General features: G+C 50.2%; 1 protein-coding gene across 3 annotated transcripts in view; it reads right to left on the bottom strand.

Annotated features, from left to right (window-relative positions):
• Window positions 1-644: 644 nt before the first annotated feature.
• The window catches only part of TP53INP2 (tumor protein p53 inducible nuclear protein 2), a 43,681-nt gene continuing 23,496 nt past the window's right edge, over window positions 645-20,829 (bottom strand). Inside the window, exons 3-5 of one of the 3 annotated variants that reach the window (XM_014575290.4) lie at window positions 7,521-7,559; window positions 7,214-7,349; window positions 645-3,065 (exon numbers count right to left, since the gene is read on the bottom strand). In XM_014575290.4, coding sequence (XP_014430776.3) covers window positions 2,816-3,065; window positions 7,214-7,349; window positions 7,521-7,559 — 425 coding nt within the window. In that variant the 3' untranslated portion in view covers window positions 645-2,815. Of the gene's footprint in view, window positions 3,066-7,213; window positions 7,560-20,829 lie in introns of all 3 variants that reach the window. The other 2 variants (XM_075901417.2, XM_014575291.4) reach the window with 2 other exon arrangements.

Raw genomic sequence — 20,829 nt, 5'->3', positions numbered from 1 at the left:
TGGCTCCTTTATCTCGGCTGTGGCCACGTATGGCTAAGCCCAGCTCTGGCACAGCAGCATTAAACCCACCAGGGACGAATATGGTTATTCAGGTCAATCTTTCGCACAGTTAACAACTCCTGGTATTTTATTTCTCACTGTAATCCTGTAGGGACTATCAAACTAGCCAGCATTAGCTCTGCCTTTTACACTGGAATCCAGGTGCTGCCTTATGTACCTCTTGTTGGGGGACTTGTATCTTTTTCCATCCAAGTAGACAGACCTGCAGGACCCAGTTCTTGGCCGTGGCTTGCACCTTCTCAGCTGCTCCAGGCTTCCTCCTCATTTCTTGTCCTCGCTCCTCTTGCCTTTCTTTCCTTCCCAGTCTCTCCTGCTTCCTCTCGTTTCACAAACTTTCGCTACCAGCTCCAACGTACTTTGCCACCTTTGTGACTGCTGCAGAAGCCCCTTTCCGTGCTGTTCTCCCTAACACTGGGCACGGTGGCGAACCACACGGACTGACTGAGCACGGGAGTTAGTCCTACCACTAGCTGTAGGACTTTGCTGAAGACGTATCATCTGAAGAGGTTTCTCCCTATGGGGGCACTGAGGCGACAGTGGGATCCCTTGGGATTCATTAGCGCCTCATGTCTCATTTGGGTGAATCCTCCGGCCAGTCGGAGCGCAGCGTACAGGCAGTTCTGCACAGTCCTCCTCTGTCAGCAATGTCAGTCCAGGCGTGGCTAGTGGGTAGGCCCCCAAGAGAGCGGGGCTTTCCTCAGAAGACATTTCCATGCATGTCTTGGTGTGGTCAGTGCTGTGGTGTCCCTGCTGCTGTCCTGGGGATGCTGCCTCGCCTAGCTCTCCCCTGGGGGTGAGGCTGTCCTGGCAGCTGGGAGTGGCGCCTCTCACCGCTCCCCAAAAAGGGCTGGGATTTACACAGTGCTGCTTTGCTAGTTTGTTTTCCAAGGGTCAACATTTGACAAAGTAAAAAGAAAAAACTAGCAAGTCCGGTCTGGAAACGTGCGGATCACTGGCGGCCCTACAGCCCCTAACCCAGTGGAGACCAGAGAGAGCCTTTTTCAGAAACGCAGTGACTTGGCTGGACCGAGGACATGACAACCTGGACTAGCAGGTAGGCCCCTCCTTCGTTGGTAAACCATTGGCTCCGAAGATCTATTACAGGGTTACAGCCAATCGCAATAAACACCCCACAACTTCAGCCCAGCCTGTGGGACGGATGAGTCTTTCAAGGGCATCGGAGAAAAAAGCAAGTCACAGGGTGGGGTGAAGGTGGCTGTGTCTGCCTAAGCTGGTGAATGTTCCTGACCGTTTCATGAGAGGATTTGTTCCTGTCTCTCTAGCGCCGGCTCCCCGGCAATAACCGCGCAAGAGCTCCCTGCTCCTGAAAGCACCAGAGGAATGCAGTGGCCCTTGTGCTCCTTTGGGAAGGCTGTGGGGCAGGAAGGGTTTCCAGACGCGCTGACCAGCTGCAACTCCCACGTATTTCAGTGGGAGTTGTGGGGGCTCAACACGTCGGGTCTTAGGTATTTGGTAGGAATATGGACGATCCTGTCTGCTGGCAGTAGGGCCACAAGCCCAGAACCACTCGAGTCATAGTACCCCCCAACCATCATCCTCCAGAGAGCAGCAGCCTCTTCTTGAAGTGCCCAGCTGGTCTCTACGCCTGCCTCTGCCTCCCCCTGCCCAGCATAAGCTTGCAGACTCAGCTCCACGGAGACTTGACCCAGCCACACCATGTGACCAAGTAATCACGGGGTGGGGGGTGACCTCATGTGACACCCCTTTCCCACACAGAGCCATCACTTCTGGCTAGGCAGATGCTCAAGCAGAGCTCCCTCTACTCCAGCATGGCACCACTGAACAGACAGCTAGAGAATTAGAGCATGCAGTTAAGGATCAGCAATGACAGCCCAATCCCAGCTCCCCGGTTAACTCAAAGAGGATCTAATATACAACCCAATTTTTAAAGGGGGTGGGGGGGAGGAGGTCCTTATTCCCCATACATTGTTACATTTTCCTTGAATTTGGACCAATGTTGTTACTTTGTTTCAGTTTGCACTTGAACCTGGTATCTCCATTTGTGACATCACAATCTGTTCCACAGAGAAGAGTGTGATGTCATAAAGAAAGGCACTGATGTCACAGGCTCCCTAATAGAACGGCAAGGTATCAAGGGGCATCTTTCCACACCCATAGATGCCATGTGACGTTGGTGTTAAGCTTAGGGAAAAGAAGACCATTCATTGGGAATACCACACTCAAAATTCAAATATTGGGAACCACTGCAAGAGCAGCTGGAAGAACTTACTCAAGTATCAGGGTGGGAGGCAGGGAGCTGGGAAAATACCTCCCCTCAGAAATCATTTTCCCAGGGTGGCTGACTGGACACAAGTTTTTCCGGACACTTCAGCACTGATTCTTTGAAATCATTTCTTGCCATTTAAAAGCTGCCCCCTGGCTTGCTAGGGACGTGAGGGTGATGTGCTGCTTTCTCTCCTCCTCAGCTCCAGAGTGAAAGCCGCAGTCATCGGGGGAGGGGAAGGCGAGATATTGAAGGGGGAAGGAAGAAAATAATCGGTGCGTAAATGTGGGCGCTAGTGTAAAAAGGGGAGTGAATCCAAAGGAGAGCCCAGCAAGGACCCACTGTGGAGCATCGCTAGTTCAGAAGAACCGGCGACGCGTCTCTCGTGGGGATTGGGTTATTCCAGAGAAAGGATGAAGACGCGTCCGCTGGAGAAAGCATTGCGAGACGGGACGTGAAGCTGGAGAGTTCACAGGGTAATGCCCCGCGGTGCAGAATTCCTGAAGGAGTTTAGTAGTTGTACTGGCGCTGGCATGGCTGGTAGACAAAGCTGCCCTGCTGTTTGGCCCGCCGCGGGTGGCGCTCTCTAGCACGATTCTGCCGCTGCATGACTTTCTGACTGAGCTTGTGCTTCTCCACCAGCTGCTTTGCCCGCTGGATCCGACGCGCCTGGCTGACCTTCTCCAAGATGGCGGCTTTCGCGGTGAGGGAGGTGGGGTGGTGCGGGGCGTGGCGCTCCAGCCGGGGCTCAGGCACGTCCCTGGAGAGAGATGTGGACATGAATGGGTTAAGGTTAGGACTGAGGACCTCAGACAGCTGACTAGATCCTACTTTGCATTGAGGGCGCGAAGGGGGCGACTGCCAACTGGAGCCTGCATGACCCTCTGGCCAGCTCCCTTCTGAATGAGATGTGCGCATGCCCGCACCACAAAAAATGGGCCCCGCGTGTGAATCAAGGGCCAATGGAGCTCTCCTCATTTTCCTCCCTCCTTCTAGCTATATCTGTAGCCATGTGGAGAAAGATGTGGAGAAATTGGAAAGGGTACAGAGAAGAGCGACAAGAATGATTAAAGGTCTAGAGAACATGACCTATGAAGCCAGGCTTCATGAACTGGGCTTGTTTAGTTTGGAAAAAAGAAGATTAAGGGGGGACATGATAGCGGTTTTCAAATATCTAAAAGGGTGTCACAAGGAGGAAGGAGAAAATTTGTTCCTCTTGGTTTCTGAGGACAAGACAAGGAGTAATGGGCTTAAAGTGCAGCAGGGGAGGTTTAGATTGGACATTAGGAAAAAGTTCCTAACTGTCAGGGTGGTCAAATACTGGAATAAATTGCCAAGGGAGGTGGTGGAATCTCCCTCTCTGGAGATATTTAAGAACAGGTTAGATAGACATCTGTCAGGGATGGTGTAGACGGAGCTTGTGTCACGTTGCTGGATCTGGAAGGGAGCAGCCAGATCCCTGATGCACCCATAGGTGGGGGTGTTGGCCCCAAAAATGGTATAGGAGGGGGCCATGTGAGGTATTGAATAGAAGCTTATTATTTGATAATCCTATGTACGCTGTTCTTGTGTTTGTATAATGTCTGTATGTGCAATTATTAGCATGTACTTGTGTGGACACTGAAGATTTCCCTGCATGTGGTTAAGCATTGGGCAGGGCCAAGCCTGTGGACATGCTAATTACCTGTGGAACAATGGCTCTCAATGGGCTATGGACACACCCAAAGAATGGGGGCTGTCACCTGAAAGGGAACACAGAGAGGCTGAGGACCAGGTGACCGGCTGAGACCAGAAGAGGCCAGGGAGGGGGTATAAAGAGGCCATGTGGTCGATGCCATTTTGTTCTCAGCTCAGCACTTCATCCCAGAGGCAGCATTGCAGGGATTGAAGAGCCCGGAAGACCTGTGAACCCATCCTGATCGTAGGATGTGCAATAAGAACTTTTAAACCAGCAGCTGTAACATCTCTGCTAGAGCCTGCATCGAGAACTGGGAGATTCGGTGCATGTAACGTACTGTACTTTAATAACCTTACTCTCATGCTTTTCTTTCCTGTAATAATAAACCTTGAGATATAGATTCTAAAGGATTGGCCCAGCGTGATTTGTGGGTAAGGTCCAGAGGGTAAATTGACCAGGGATCTGTGGCTGGTTTCTTGGAACCGGACAGAACTTGTTCGGGGTAGGTGGGATTGGGTGCTAGGACCCCCCACCTGTGTATAGGCCCGGGGCCATCTGGGGCACGGATATTGCTGGGGTGTCGGAGGGGTTTTGCTCGGGAGGCTTCAGGCAGGTAGCTGAAGCGCTCTGTGAGACTGGTTTGTGGCCTGTGTGGAAAGGTCGCCAGTCGGGGGCTGTAAGGAGCCCCGGATTTGAGCAATTCGCCCTGAGCGGACGCCCTCAGCTGTGCCCAGACACGGCCCGGTCCGTCACAGCTTGGTCCTGCCTTGAGGGCGGGGGGCTGGACTCGATGACCTCTCGAGGTCCCTTCCAGTTCTATGATTCTATGTTGCTTTCTATTTCACCCTCTGCCTTCACATTTCCACTTCCTCCTGAGGGACCAGAATTGGGCCCTACAAAAGAGACGTTTGCAAAGGGCAAACGAATGCCCAGCTGCCGACGTTCAGCGACACTCTGAGACTTTGCTCTTGAACTGGCCACACCCCTCTGGTATAAATAATAAGAACATGGAGTGGTCTGGCCACACCCCATAGGCTGGCTCACGTCTGGGCCTTTGCCCGCTTTGCCTTTGGTGTATTTGCTCTTTTGACACGGGTGATACATACTGAAGCACCGAGTATGGGGGGAGGGAGAGTTCAGTGGTTTGAGCATTGGCCTGCTAAACCCAGGATTGGGAGTTCAATTCTTGCAGAAGCCATTTGGGGCAAAAATTTGTCAGGGATGGTACTTGGTCCTGCTGTGATGGCAGGGGACTGGACTCAATGACCTTTCAAGGTCCCTTCCAGTTCTAGGAGATAGGCAATCTATTTTAATTTAACATCTTCTGGGCGTGGCAAACTGGCCTGACTCCACTGACGTTCGGCTTGTGGCTGCAGTGTGAGCGAGACGGCGGGAAAGCGACTCAGCTGCTTTCATGGCAGTATCCGGGGCTGCCAGGCATGTCAGGGGAGGAGGAGGCCAGCTGGCCTTCTTGTGCTGGAGCTTGCCCGGCAGGACAGGGAGACCAAGACAAAGATGCAAATTAAACTGCCTGCGACCACAATGTAATGGGAGATGGGGGACGGATCAGGCGCTTCATGTTGACTTCTACCATTAATTCCCCAGAACAGGGGGAGCACAATCGCGATGCCTTAGCATGGGGCCTGCTACCCATGTTACAGCATTGCCTGGCAGGACAGGACTGTAACGGCCAAGGCTACGTCTAGACTACATGCCTCTGTCGCCAGAGGCATGTAGCTGAGGCTACCAGGCATAGGAAAATGAAGCGGCGATTTAAATAATCGCCGCTTCATTTAAAGTTACATGGCTGCCGCGCTGAGCCAATCAGCTGTTTGTTGGCTCAGCGCGGTAGTCTGGACGCGTGGGGGTCGACATCAAAGGCATTTGTCAACCACCCAGGTAAACCTCATCCCAGGAGGCATACCTGGGTGGTCGACAAATGCCTTTGATGTCGACACCGGCGCGTCCAGACTAGCACACTGAGCCGACAAACAGCTGATTGGCTCAGCGCGGCAGCCATTTACATTTAAATGAAGCGGCGATTATTTAAATCACCGCTTCATTTTCCTATGCCTGGTAGCCTCATCTACATGCCTTTGGCGCCAGAGGCATGTAGTCTAGACGTAGCCCAACTGGTGATGGCAGAATGTCAGGATGTGGGCAGGCTCCTTTGTGGGGAGAGGTGTGGGACTCACTCCAGAGCTGCACCAATGGGCGAGGGCCCCTCGGCTCAGAGAAGCGTGCGGGAATCACCCTTGAGTGCAGCTGGTCAGGTTGGGGAGGGTAGATCAGCTGGTCAGGCTGTGGGAGGAGGGTTCCCAAATTGTACAGGGGCCACAGAGGGGGGCCCACGTGCCTATTCCTGGCCCCCAGCCAGCAAGGCCAAGTTGATTGCTGTGGAGCATTCACCAGTATGAACGTGGAGGGATCTGCACAAGTCCGTGCTAGCGGAGCCCCTTTGCTTTCCTGCTGCCTGGGGCATGTCCTGCATTTCCTCTGCCTGCCTGCAGGCTTTGGCATCCCTTTGTCTGCTGCCCAGAAGGGCCTTGACACGCTGCTCCCCCAGAAAGCGAGACATCCAGGCCCCCTGACAGGCCCACGTGGAAGCACAGGGCATGGGTGGGTCAGTGTAAACTCCCCGCAAGCTGGAACTGCACGGGGGCCCGGCTGTCCGTTAAACAGGGAGTCGACGCTGGTCAAGGTGCCCCCAGGACATGGGAGGGCAGGCAGGGAACCAGGGCAGGCAGCCCAGGCATGCAGCGAGGCAATCTGGGGAAGCAGTGGGAGCCAGGAGCCAGGCGCTGATCTCCAAGAGCCTGAGGCCGTGCGCACGCTTTCCAGCACGGCAGCCAGTCACTTCTGAGGCCAGTGCATGCAAGTGGGATCCCAGATGGGAAAAAAGCAAAACAAACACAAATCCTGTTGTGGATGCCAGAGATAAACGTTACAGAGAAAGGACTTGCCCCTGGAGACAAGGCTGTGGAGACCACAGACACCGCCCCCCCAATATGGAAGTCCCTCGTCAGTGTTTTAGTCAGATGACATTCTCTGGCTCTCTAGAGTGCTCCCTGCCCCCCCAAAATGCTATGGTAATCCCTGCTCTGCCACTGATTTGACATATAACCTTGGGCTAATCTCTTAATACCTCCATTTCTCTGCCTCCCCGGCGGGAAAGCAGAGATGATACCTGACTGCCTCTGCCATGGGCTATGGCCACACCAGGTACTCACCCTTCGCTGACGGCCTCATCAGGGCTCTCCCTTTCCACCACAATGCTGTTGCTGGTGACGTAGACAGACATGCTGGGGTGTTCGATCAAGAGGTCCTCCATGGGGTTGCTCTCCACCCTGTCAGGGCTGGGGCCTTCTGCAGTAAAACAGGGGGGAGGGGTGACAAACCAACTCTCGTCCATCAAGCAGGGGTCAGGCTGGGAGGGCACAGGCCTGCCGACACAGTCACTGAGTGAGTGGGGCGAAGAAGTGGTAGGTGGGGGGGACCCAGGACAGGACTGGGAAGTGCAAATGGAATCCCTCTCACCTACCCGCGGCTCTTCGCCCAAGGCTGACGTGTAACTAGCTAATGAGAGACAAGAGCCACCATCCACAAGGTGGGAGCAGCCAAAACAACCCCACGGTAGTTTGAAGCCATGCAGAGGGGGGCAGGGCGGGGGCCAGGTGTGGGAAGGGTAAAGAAGCAGAGAGACACACACACATACAATATACAGTGGGTGGGGGAGAGGGTGAGGGGAAGAAAAAGGGGGCATTATTAGTAAAACTGACACCCCAACAGCATTATATTTTTTTCAATCGATAAAACCTTTACTGAGGCATAAACCACCAAGCAAAATAAAAACACCTGCACAGCACAGCCCGGCCCCCTCCAGGGCGACTCGGCCAAGCACCCCCCTGCCCGAGGGACAGCCACGAACCATGAGGCACCTGCAGGGAAAAGCATGAGGGACTGGCCTCGCTTGTGCTTTGCTCTCGGACAGACGTGCTCTGTCCACCCCACCTAACCCAGTCGCTGACGGGCGGGCGTCAGGAGGAAACTTAGCCCAGAACGGTGCCTGCAGCTTTTCCCTCAGCCTGTGTCCAAGAGAGCATTCCGAAGTGCTGACTTACACAGGACGGGACTCCAATCAGTGGAGATGGAGGTTAACTTGTGTGTTGTAACTGGGCTATAAACCTGGGCAGGCGGCAGTTCTGTGGCCAACACTGCAACTTAGCACCGTGCTCTTATCAGGTCTCCCACTCCATCATAGCAGGGATGTTGATGGAACCTTCCTAAGCCCAAATGGCACCCGTGTCATAATTCACACAGCTGTGAGACGGTCCCGCGTCTGTCAGGCCAGGTCTATACTGCACCTGGGAAATCGGCTTCTGGCAGCAACTCCAGCTACACAAATAATGTAGCAGGAGTCAATGTATCTTAAGCCGAGCTTGGCACCATCCTCATAGTGGGAAGTTGATAGGAGCAAATGCTCCTGTTGACTTCCCTTATGCCATGTGAATCGAGGTGCACGGGTGTCGACTAGGGGATACCCTCAGGCTGTGTCTAGACTGGCAAGTTTTTCCACAAAAGCAGCTGCTTTTGAGGAAAACCTTGCCAGCTGTCTACACTGGCCGCTTGAATTTCCTCAAGAACACTGACGATCTCATGTAAGAAATCAATGCTTCTTGCAGAAATACTGTGCTGCTCCCGTTCGGGCAAAAGTCCTTTTGCGCAAAAGGGCCAGTGTAGACAGCTCAGATTTGTTTTGCGCAAAAAAGCCCCAATCGCGAAAATGGCGATAGGGGCTTTTTTGCACAAAAGCGCGTCTAGATTGGCCACGGACGCTTTTGCACAATGCTTTTGCGGAAAAGCGTCCGTGCCAATCTTGATGCTCTTTTCTGCAACTGCTTTTAATGGAAAACTTTTCCGTTAAAAGAATTTGCGGAAAATCATGCCAGTCTAGACGCAGCCTCAGTGTTCAATTTAGTGGGTCCTTATTAGACCTGCTAAATCAAATGCCAGAAGATCAAACTCTGGTGCCATTAGTATAGATGTGGCCTTAGATCCTCTCCCCAATTCTCGTCATCAGTTTCTTGCGGCTGAGGTGAAATAGCGGGTCCAGAGCGCTCTGGCTACCAGAAATGGATCGTGTTATGGCAAAGGAAGATGTTAGTCTGGCTAGGTGGAGTCTGAGCTCCTCAGAGTGCTTCAGGCATCAAGAGATTACGGGGGAGGGGCTGATCTAGGGGAAGGGCATCCCGAGCAAAGATCTTTCTGCGCAGTCGAGTTTAACCCTCTGCGGGCTGGTGCGTGAATGGACTCGGAGCAGAACGCGGGGCTGCAGCGAGACAAAGCAAAGGAAGAAACACAAAAGCACAAAGCCGCTGGGCAGACTTCCCACCGCTAGTTGGACGTGGATGGCTGCCATTGTTCCCATGAGCAATGCACCCGCCCACAGACAGCTGCTGCGGTCCAGTGAGGGCCGAGACCCGGATTTGCGGCTTGCCCTTGTCACTGAATCACTAGGTGACCTTGGGAAAGATCATTCATCTCTCTGCCTCACCCACCCCAACGGTGAAGCATAGTTTGTAGCCCTCAGCCTGCTCGGAGCCCGCCGGATGAAAAGGCTGCGCAGGTGCTAGGTACGACTTTCTTTCAGGACAGCGTACAGCAGACATACACAGAGCCAAGGGATCATCTGACAGTTGCAGGCCAGACCAGCCTCCCACTTAGTCGTGCTCCGCTCCCATCCCATGGACACCCTCTCGACGCCCTAGGGACGCTCTCCCAGCCATGCACGGCGCTGTCTCCTCCTTCCCAAGACAGTTTCTGCTTGGAAAAACCAGCTTGACCAGTTCCAGCTTGTTTCCACGTCCAGGGTCAGTGTTTGCTGAACGACGGGGAAGGATGGTTAGAGTCTCCTCTGTGTGGGGGCTTTTAGACTCATCCCCCCCACCTGGGCACTTCCATAAGAGCTAGAGCAGCCCCCTCCTTTCGAGGGAGGAGCAACGCCTGACCCACCACAGGGGTCTAGCCCGCAGTTAGAGAGACCAGCTCTCTGCAGTCTCCTCCCAGCAAGCAGAGGGAGTCCTGGGGATAAGCCAAGCAGGACCTGCTCTGGTGCCAGTTGGTAGCTTTAGTGATTCTCTCTGTCCCGGCTAGCTCAGGCGACCCGCAGAGGAAGGGGCCCTGTTAAGACAGAGGCAGCGAGGCAGCATTTGGAAGTGGCGTGGAAGGAACAGGCCAGAAGCAAGTTTACAGCAGGAACGAAAAGGCCTTTTTGATTAAGATGGAGAAGCCCCGTCCACAGGGATCTGCTGCTGGCAAAATGGGAGCCCCTGAGAAGCAGTCTGAGCAGAAGGCATTGTCGCCGAGCCACGGCCGTGGCTGAACATGGCTGCCCACCACAGCGCTAAGGGGACAGCCCTGCCCTCAGAAGAACGCGAAAGCAGCCATATCAGGTCCATGGAGTCATCACCTGTCTCCAGGCGCGGCCAGTGCCAGAGCGACAGGGGAGGGGGAGCAGGGTGTCTGGACAAAGGACTGAGCTAGTGGAGCCTTCCCGCATGTGGGGGATCAGGGCCCCCGCTCTGTCGGTGGCCCCTCCCTAGCCAAGCCCAAAGCCGGATGGGGCCAGGAGCCAGGAGCCCTCCTCCTGCCCCAGGGAGGGACTGAAAGCAGCCCCAGGCCTGTGTCCCTGCCTGCCCAGCTGGAGGGTTTGCGGCTCCACACGGCTGCCCATGTGGCTCTTCCTGTCCCAGCTCTGGCTGGCAGACTGGGCCTAGAGCTGCAGACTGACCATAGTGAGAGCTGCGTGGCTGGGCAGCTGTGAGGAGCCGCAGACCTTCCACTTGCCCTGGGCACAGGGGCCAGGATGTGAGCCAAGGGCTGCATTTGCCCTCCCCCTCCCCCCGGACAGGCGTGGCCAGGGCCTCGGGGGGAAGAGGAGTGGGGTGGGGGTGGGGAGGTCTGTGGCACAAAGTGGCTGGGCCAGGCCATCTGCTTTCAGCTCCCCCCCCCCCCATCCTGCCTGGTTCTGACGCCCTTGGTGCACCAGCCTGGCTGAGATCAGCTGGTTCAGTAAAGACCTTGGGGTCCATTGAGCAGCACCCCTGGGAATGAGAGGATTAGAACGGGGGGGGGAGATCATTTTTGACTGGGGGGCCACTTCCGACATTTGTGAAGGGGCTCCGGGGCACCCCAGAAGAGGCGGGGCCTCAGGTAGAAGGGGCGGGCCCAGGACACTTCCGTGCTTCCCCACCCACAGACCCTGATTGGCCTGGGAGCGGCAGGGCCTCTGCGGGCCAGATCCACTCGCTGGCCCCTTTGCTCACCCCTGGGTTAGAACTTGTGGGTCGGGACCCCCAAAGTGGGTCAGGCTCCTGTTTCACTGGGGTTGCCAACGCTGGTGTTGGCCCCGGACCCCAGCAAAACTGAACCTCAGGCCTAAACCCCATCTTCCAGGGCTAGGTTACATGTCCCCCCCCGCACACACACACGCACACAAGGCAGAAGCCCTGGGGATTTAGCTTTGCCCCCTCCCCAGCCCAGGGCCAGCAGTGGAGCTTGGTCTTTGCCCCCTGACCCCGGGGTCACGTAATAATTGTCATTGTCCAAAGGGGAGCCAGAGCGATGAAGTTTGAGAACTGTGGAACTCAGGAGTACAGCTGTGAACGGCTGCGCACAGCTGTGCTCTCAACCCCGGCACACCTCTAACTTCTCCCGGTCCTAATGCTGCTCCTTGGCAGTGAGCGTCCCCGAATGCTCACACAAACATCCCACAAACATCTCGCTGCATCTTCCCGCTTAACAGCACAATTGCTCTTCTGTACAGATCTAAACCAGCTACTGGCTAACACCACACACCTTAAATTAGGGTTGCCAGATGGTTGAAACAAAAATACCGCCCCCGCCCCCCCAAAAAAAAACCACCAGGAAAAAATTCTGTTAAAGTAAAGGGGGAGAGGGGGAGATCAAAGTTGTTGAGCAAAAAAAGAAAAAAAGGACTCGAAGACTTATAAAGCAAAAAATGATTAAAATAAAACAGCATTAAAACAGCATGTCTGGCAGCCTTGCAGAACCAGGTAAGTATGAGGTCGGGGAGCTGGGGGTGTTGGGAGCCAGGGAGAGTTGGGGGTGGGGAAGGCCGGGCCCTGAGTGTTTGTAGGGTTGACCAGCATTTTCGCCTCCTGGCCGGGGAAAAAATCAGAAAGTACCGGACATTTTAGGTGTCCAGTATTCTCTGAATTTTTTTTTACTGGACAGGAGGCAAAAATACTGGACTGTCCAGGTGAATACCAGACACCTGGCAACCCTACCTTAAACTCTCTCCCCATCTAGTACATTCCCATAAACCAATGTGTCGGCTAGCTAGAGAGGAGAAGTTACCAGCACATCTCTCCGAAGTGAGTTTTTAACAAATGCCGCTTTTCCCTGAAGGTTGGCAAGTCTCCGAGTCTTTCAAGGATGTTAAATCTCCTCCTGTGGTCTTCTCAGTACCTGCCTTTCCGTAGTCGGAGGGGTTCTCTTGGTCAGCTGGGACGTGCCAGAGCTCACCTCAGCTGTCCATGTGTTAGAACTTGCTGGGATTTCTCAGAGAGCCTTTGGATTACGTCAAAATGTGTCCCCCTGGTTTGTCTTGGCTACATGAGGTCTTGGTTGCAGCTTGTTTGGTAATGGCTCCGCTTTGGCTCCAGGTATTAGTGGTGCGATTCCTCTGGCTCCCTCTATCACCGGGATTAAGAGAGGGGAGATCACGCGCCCCTTTGTCAAAATAAAATTTCTGCATCCACTTCTGATTTTGTTTCATCTTGTGTATGGTTTCATTGCCATGAGATTTCAGCAGGCTATCAATGATTGGTAAATTAGATCTGATCCTTCTTCCCATTAACAGCTAAGATGGAGAAAAGCCATTGTCCCTTCATGCCAGCTATCACTGTGCATGCAGCATGCAAATTGCTGGATAATCTGTGACTATTAAACAACCCTTTAACTGCCAGGTAAATAACTCAGCACCAACCTTCACATAAGGCCTATGTGGAACTGGATGAGGTCTCAGTGACTTTGTTAGTTGGCAGGGCTTGTATTTCAGGCATGAAAAGCAGTTTCCTACCAAATAAGTAATGTTGTGATTGATCCCGGCCAATACAGCCCCTCTCATGATGGTTGTAACAAGTCCTGGACCTTCTGTAGCATTTCCTTTTGGAAGTTCATTGGAATTACAACCTTGCTGCCCTGGAAACCACCCCATCTCTCGCAGTGAATTCATGTTGGCTGGTCCAATTGTCTCTTATACTGGGGTAGCAACTGCTTATGTTTTCAGGCCACACTTCATCATCTCTTTTAGGAACCGCAAAGGTTCATCTTTCTAGGCTTCTCCTCTTATTTGTTGCCATTTCCTGTCAGCTGTGGGAATTGACTACATAGATTTGCATCTCTGTCTCCAACGTCTTCCCTGGTCTCGTGGGAGCTGCTGCTCTGGAAAGTGCATCTGCAGTGAATGTGAATTTCCAGGCATGTAGGTCACAACCAAGCCGTACTTGTGTTGCTTTAGCATTTTTTGAATTTTTAAGATCCAGTCATTTAGCGGTTCACTAAATAACATTGTCAGGGGCTGTGACAGGGTACACATAACCCGCACTAGAACAGGAGGGGTGAAAACCCTGTGGGTGGAGGAAGTCCCGCCCCTTCAACCAGACTGGGCATGCTCCAAGCGCTGGGGCAGCATAAAAGGCAGGAGAGCAGCTGAGTCTGGGCTGACCAGCGAAGGGGAAGGACCTTCAGCCAGAGTTCTGGAGCTGCCACAGCCGGCGACCCTGACAGCAGGAACTGAAGGTCCAGAGACGGCTGCCACATGGCCCCAGTGGAGCCCCAGGGAGACCTGCCACTACATGGGACAAAGGACTGAGATGCTGCCATCGTGCACCACAGTGGTAGTGGAGCCTTCCCAAAGCCCCAACTGCTACGTGGGACGACACCTCAGCAGAACTGGTAGGAAGCGGCCAAGGGAGAGTGCAGGAGCAGCCTCTCCCACCCAGGTACACTCAGTGTGTTTCGTCCGGATTCCCCGCCAAGGGAGCGGTAGGCCGACTTGCCGCTCACAGGACCTGGGTCCCCCTATCGGGGTGCAAACCACAGGCCTACTGACCGTAGCCCTGAGGCCACACTGCCCTGAGCCCAGGGCTACTTACAGACTCTGGCCATTGGGCCATTCTGCCCTGTGAGCAGGGCTGCTCCCGGTTTCAATGTTACCCCGAGACAAAGGGGATATTTATAGACTGGACAGACGGCCGATGACCCAGCGGCCGATTGGGTGGTGTCCTCACCCCAGAATAGTCTCACTCCTGTGATGGGTTGTGCATTCGCTGCCACAGGGACTTATAGTCCATTTCAGCTTCCACGGTCTGTCCACAAATATACTGACTGAATTTCTCACCGGCAAACGACATTCCTAAAAGCTCCTCTCGATCTGGGTATATCTGGTTTCTGCCTCAGTCGGTGGTTGGGAAGCACATGCCACTGGTTGCCAGCAGTCCTCTGTAAAATCACGGCACCTAAGCCAGACTGTGAAGCATCTGCTGAGGTTGTAACAGGCCTTTCTGTCACATGGAACTGCAAGGCTGGTTCTTGAATCAGTTGTTTTAAACTTTCTCATGATCCCGCCTGTTCTGCACCATTCACTCGTGTCCTCTGGGAGTTTCCTCCAAGCGCTGCTTTGATAGATTAGAGTTGACCATTCCAAGGTAATTAACCATTCCCAAAAACCGCTGGACATCTTTCTTCCACTGGGGATGTGGCATCATTTCAATGGCTGAAATTTTCCTCTTAGCAAATTTTACATCTTCCTGGGAGATGACATCCCCAACAAAAGTCAGTGTGTAATCCCTAGAACACATTCCGGTTTGCAGCTCGCGATGCAGGATGTCCCGAAATCTACAGTCATGCTCCTTTTACACTTAGCCCCAATGCTGATGTTACTGTTGCCAGGGTTCCCTCTGGGGCTATGTCTATACTGCCCCTGTTTTGCGCAAAAAATATGCACAAGAGGCTTTAGCGCAAGGAGGGTTTTCAGTGCTCCTTTTTGCACAAAAGCCTCTTGCACAAAAACGGAGCCTCATTAATTATGCAAATGAGGTATGGCGATATTCCACGCTTCACCTCATTTGCATATGTTTTTGCGCAAGAGGCTATAGTGTAGACCTAGCCTAAGATTTTCCAACCATGAGCGGAGTGAGTTTTGGCTTGTGCACCAGTATTGAGGTTGTGTGCGCTGGTTTGGATGTGCGCCACCGAGGCACCCAATTTATTAACACACACACGTTCCCAGTCGCTGGAGCAGACCTCTCCCCCTACCATGTGGCAGGGCCTGTTCCCAGCCCCAGCCACCAGATCAGGCCCCTCCCCCCCTCCACCATGTGGTCACGGCAGGTCTCCAGAGCAGGTGGGTGGGAGAATGATTTTTTGTGCATGTCCTTAGCGGGAACTATGACTGCTACACCCCGAGTTGAAGTGGTTTGATCATATGCAGGGTTTCCTGTTTGGATCAATGGCTCTCAGCACCCCCTTAGACAAATTGCTCCAGTCCCCCTATACTGACAACTGTGCATTTGCAAATTGAGCCATAATCTCTTCTCTGGGTGGTAGTTAGAAAAGTTCTCTTATTATAGCCTCGGGGAGCTCTCTGGGATCTAAGCATGTGTGAAGCTGGCTCTTACTTTTCTCCACAGTGCCTAGGGAGCTCACCCATTCTGATGACTCCTCAATTTTTTGTACTACTTGCATCGCTTGCCCGCTGGCAACTGAGCCTTGAGTTTATCACAGAGTGCAAACGGCACCTTTCTCCAGGGGCAGACAACCGGAGGGACCAGCTTCTTCAACCACACTGTATGTTCACCTTGCATGCAACCCAGCTCTTGCAACGGGTCATGAGATTCCCCAAAGAGTGACTCCTAACCATGTTTCTTATGATCCTGCAGCATGAGCACCTGTTTTACCAGACGGAGTTTTTCCACATTCAGCCAGGCTTAAAGCTGGTGTCACCTCCCTTGAATGTGGTGTTTTCCTGGCTGCTGATAGCAATACACCTTAGCATCACTGGTATGTTCATTCCAGACTAGCCAGTTACTTTTATTGTTGTTAATTCTCAGTTTGGGTCTTATCTGTATCTCATCTTGTTCAGACAGAATATTAACAGGAGCTGTGATGTCCAGTCTCAGCGGAACAATTGTTCCATTTGTTGCATAGGCAGCATCCTGTTCCTCCCATCAGGCTTGGTACATCCCAGGACATCTATGAAAAACTCCTCCACCACGTTGCCATCAGCTGAATGCACTTGGCTTTTCTTCATTGGCATCTGCCGCGTTGGGCAAAAGGATAATTTTTCCCACATCTGTGACCGTTTTCCAAAGACAACACACAGTTTGGCATCATGCTGCGATCCACAACTTTCACATGACTGGCTGTACCCAGCCTTCCCCTGACAGTGGCTCTCATAGCAAATGGCTCCACTTCTGATGGGACCTAGTTTGGCGATATTCTTTTGTACTTTACACATTCTTTTGTACTGCTCCCCTGGGGAATTCAGCTCTTCAGCTTATGGCTTTCACAGTTTCTGCTGCCCGGCATTTGCATTTCTGGGACGCTTGTTCTAAAGCTAAATCTCCTACACAGAGCAGTCACTGTCTTCACACACTGGCTTTAACGCCACAAATGAATGTTTGTAAAAGGTAAAAGCAGGATGTTAAGTCATTTACTGACTAAATCGGCTGATCATTTCAGAGAGAATTATTTTTACATCCATGAAAAAAAACTGGCGAGCAGCACGTCATGGAATTAAGACGACTCAGTCAGACCTGTGACTTTAGTGAGTTGGCACTGGCTGTCTGGGCAGACATAGAATCATTTGCTGCAGCAGGAGCAACTTAACCCATGGACTTTGATCACAGTGTTGTGCCTATAACAAACTACCCGGCTGCTCTTAGACATCCATGTGTAGCCCCAAATCATGCAGGTGGGTGTTTGAGCATACAAATGAGTAGTGCTTAGTTTGCTCTGGGAACAACAATTTAATGAAGAGGCTTGGATAAAATGTATAAACTCTAAGGCTGTGTCTAGACTGGCAAGTTTTTCCGCAAAATCATTTGATTTTGCGGAAAAACTTGCCAGCTGTCTACAGTGGCTGCTTGAATTTCTGGAAAAGCACTGACAATCTCATGTAAAATCCTCAGTGCTTTTCCGGAAATACTATGCTGCTCCCGTTTGGGCAAAAGTCTTTTTCTGAAAGACTTTTGCACAAAAGGGCCAGTGTAGACAGCATAGTACTGTTTTCCGCAAAAAAACCCCGATCGCGAAAATGGCGATCGGGGCTTTTTTGTGGAAAACCACGTCTAGATTGGCCACGGGCGCTTTTCCGCAAAAAGTGCTTTTGCGGAAAAGCATCCTGCCAATCTAGACGCGATTTTCTGAAAATGCTTTTAATGGAAAACTTTTCTGTTAAAAGCATTTTCGGAAAATCATGCCAGTGTAGACGTAGCCTAAGTGTGGGGTGCAGCCACACTCTCTAGCTGTTCTTAAATTCATGCATTGCTCCCAACAGCCCACTGAGAGTCATCTTGGAAAATAAAAATAGAGTAAAAACCAAACATATTAGCAAAACAACGGAGTTTTGCAGTCTTACAGTCAAAGGGGGAGCCAGGAGGGCCATTTGGCCCAGGCCTCAGCAGACAAAGGGACCTCAGATTTGGACCTTTTTCTACCAAGTCATTTCCATTTATTATACACCTTGCAGTTATAACAGAGACAACAAAAGAAGCTCTATAGACCTGCAAGAAATTGATTTAAATCATCGTGGGACCTCAGGCTTTGCCAATTTGGCCACATCTGAGTTTTCATCCGAGTGACTGGAACAGCTTCTGTGGTTAGTGATTTTATGTTATGAAATGCTGCTTACGGTCTTTGCATAGTTTAGAGGTTTTGAAAGTCATAATTACTTTTGTTACCGTAAAGTGATTTTGCTTGGTCTGAGGGTGAGTTTAACCTTTAAATTAGATGTTTATTTCTGCACAGGAGATTTTCGTATTTCTGTTTTTTCTTATGTGTCTTCGTATACAGTAACCATATCAGGCTCAGCTGTAAGCTACCTCTTCGTCCAGTTTTAAAAGTGAATCTAAAGCTTTTTTATGGTAATAAATTTTTAATTCTTGTTGTTTAATAAACTTTATATCTAATCTGGCAATCGCCCCATGTTTATATTCATAATAACTCACCAGTTAATAGAGGACTTTAATAACGGGAAATTTCAAGACTCTGAAATAAGGATGTAAGGGCCATAGTAAATAACACCACCCAAACCATTATTATATAATATTCATTGAGAAGTATATACAATTACATTTTATATAACCAATAACTGTTAGCAGATTAATGAATTGTATGTTACCGTGTTTTAAAAGAACCCTTTATAAAAGTGAAGTGAAGATTTGAAAGTGGTGCAAGTAAGAGACGGCAAAAGCAACAGAGTGAATCAGCAGTTAAGAGTTTAAAGCTAATAACATCATTTCTCATAGAAAAGATGCCTAAGCCATTAGATGGTGACCATACTGATAGTGGCACTTCCAGTTCTGATGGTGAAAACTTTGTACCCACAAATGACATTTCAATGCCATTGCCTCAGAATGAGGAGGTCATTAATCAAGACACAGAAATGCCAACAGTAGCAATAGTTACAGAATCTTTGCTCGATTTAGAGCAGTGTTTCTTAAACATTTTAAGACCAAGGAACACCAAACAATTTTTTTTTTCCTGTGGAACACCAAGGGTTTTTTATTGAGAGAGAGGAAAAAAAAAAAAAAAAAAAAAAACAGTTTGCCCTTTTATCAGGAGAGCAGGCATTGCCCTTTTAAGGGTGGCCATTTGGACTCTGTTCAGTCATTGCCCTTTTAAACGTTGTTCTCCACGGCACACCTCCGATTTTCCTCGTGGCACACACTTTAAGAAACACTGCTTTAGAGACTGTGCAGGCAGAAAATTAGGACCTCAGAGATGCTGCACAGCAAGAGCAAAAACTTATGACTAGCACAGACACAGTGTAACAACAGTGGCATCAGAACCTGATAACTGGAAAAACCACCTTGAGTGCATATTGAATGTCATTCTTTTTCTTTCTGAATGGGGATCGGCTTTGTTTGGTTCCAGTCAATGTACCGGTGACTCTACAAACAGAAACTTTCTTGGCATACTTGAGCTTCTTAGCAAGTATGACCCACATTTATCAAGCCATATTAAGTGTGTTTGTGAATCACAAGAGAGTGGAAAATGCACAGAAGTCTATCATCTGTCTACCAGAATGCAAAACGAGTTTATTGAGCTGTGGGACATTTGTGCAAACAGGAGTTCTTGAAGAGATACATGTGAAATACTTTTCAATTAGTATTGATGCAACTCCAGACTGTTCTCATAGAGAACAGATGACGTTGGTTGTACGATATGTTAAAATTGTAGGACGTTCAAAAGTTTCAATTGAAGAACAATTAATTTTGTTCAATAATTTCACAGAAGAAACCAGAAAAGAAATTGCCGCTTGCGTATGAAAAATTCCGGAAGGCTTCAAATTAAATTTTCAAGTTTGCATTGGCCAGCATATCACAATGGAGCCAATATGGCTGGGAAGTACAACAGAGTACAAACATTACTTCTTAAGAAAAATCCAAACTGGATTTTCTCCAGTTGTGGCAACCACTCACTAAATCTTGTTGGCGCTGATTGCGCTGAATCACGCAAGGAAGCAATCACATACTTTGGAACAATCCAGCAATTGTCCAACCTCTTCAGTCTTTGAAAGTTGGAAATTCTGAAGCAGCATCTGCCTGTTTCCCTTCCCGCCATGTTGATAATGAGATGGTCAGCACGAATTGATGGTATTAAGCTAATTGCACAGCATTTGGACTCTGTGAGAGGCTTTAAGTGAGCTTGAATCTCTTACTCTCACAGCACAGGCTCACACTGAGCTTAAGTTTATTCAGAAGTATACATCCAAATCTGAATGCATTTTAATATCATCCATGTGGATGAAGCTGCTAAAAATGATCCACAAAACTAATCTTGTAATTGAAGCACAATGCTACATTAGACGTTGAGAGGGATAACACTGAATGACTTCTTAAAGATATTCAAAAGATCCATGATCAATGGAACACAATCCTTTCTGAGTCCAAATCAGTAGCACAGACATTTCATCTGAATTTTCCACCAATCACAGCCTAACATCTCAATCTGATGCAGAAAGGCTCTGTTGAGTCAATGTTTTTTTTTTTTTGTTATTATTGACACCATCAAATCTAGTCTTACATGTTGATTAGAGTCACTGCAACAAATGTGTAGCCATTTTGGATTCCTTTGGAAGTTCAGAGAACTAAGTGATGAAATTCTATATTCAGTGGCTGAACAGTTTCAACAAAGGTACAACAATGAAATTTTAAGAGATCTCTGTGACGAGATCGTCTTCCTGAAATGTATACATTCCACCAACTTTACATCAGACTGTAAGCCAAAAGAATTACTTCAAAAAATATTTGATCCTGGCCTGTCGACTGTATTTCCTAATATCACAATTGCATTACTTATTTTTGTCAGTCTCTCTGCATCAGTGGACTCAGGTGATTGCACATTCAATGTGGTAAAACAAGTAAAGAACTATCATCGTTCTACAATGGGATGAGAGAGTTTGAATAGGCTCGCAATGCTTAATATTAACAGTGATGTTGCTCGTAAAATTGGATTTTTCGTCAATTATAAGCACACAACAAAGTCTGGAAAGCATTCCTAAAATGTGGATGAGAAATTAGATATATCGGTGGGC

The sequence above is a fragment of the Pelodiscus sinensis genome, chromosome 17 (genome assembly GCF_052426305.1).
Source record: "Pelodiscus sinensis isolate ZL-2025 chromosome 17, ASM5242630v1, whole genome shotgun sequence".
Taxonomy (NCBI): domain Eukaryota; kingdom Metazoa; phylum Chordata; order Testudines; family Trionychidae; genus Pelodiscus; species Pelodiscus sinensis.
This window is presented reverse-complemented; position numbering and strand designations above follow the sequence as displayed.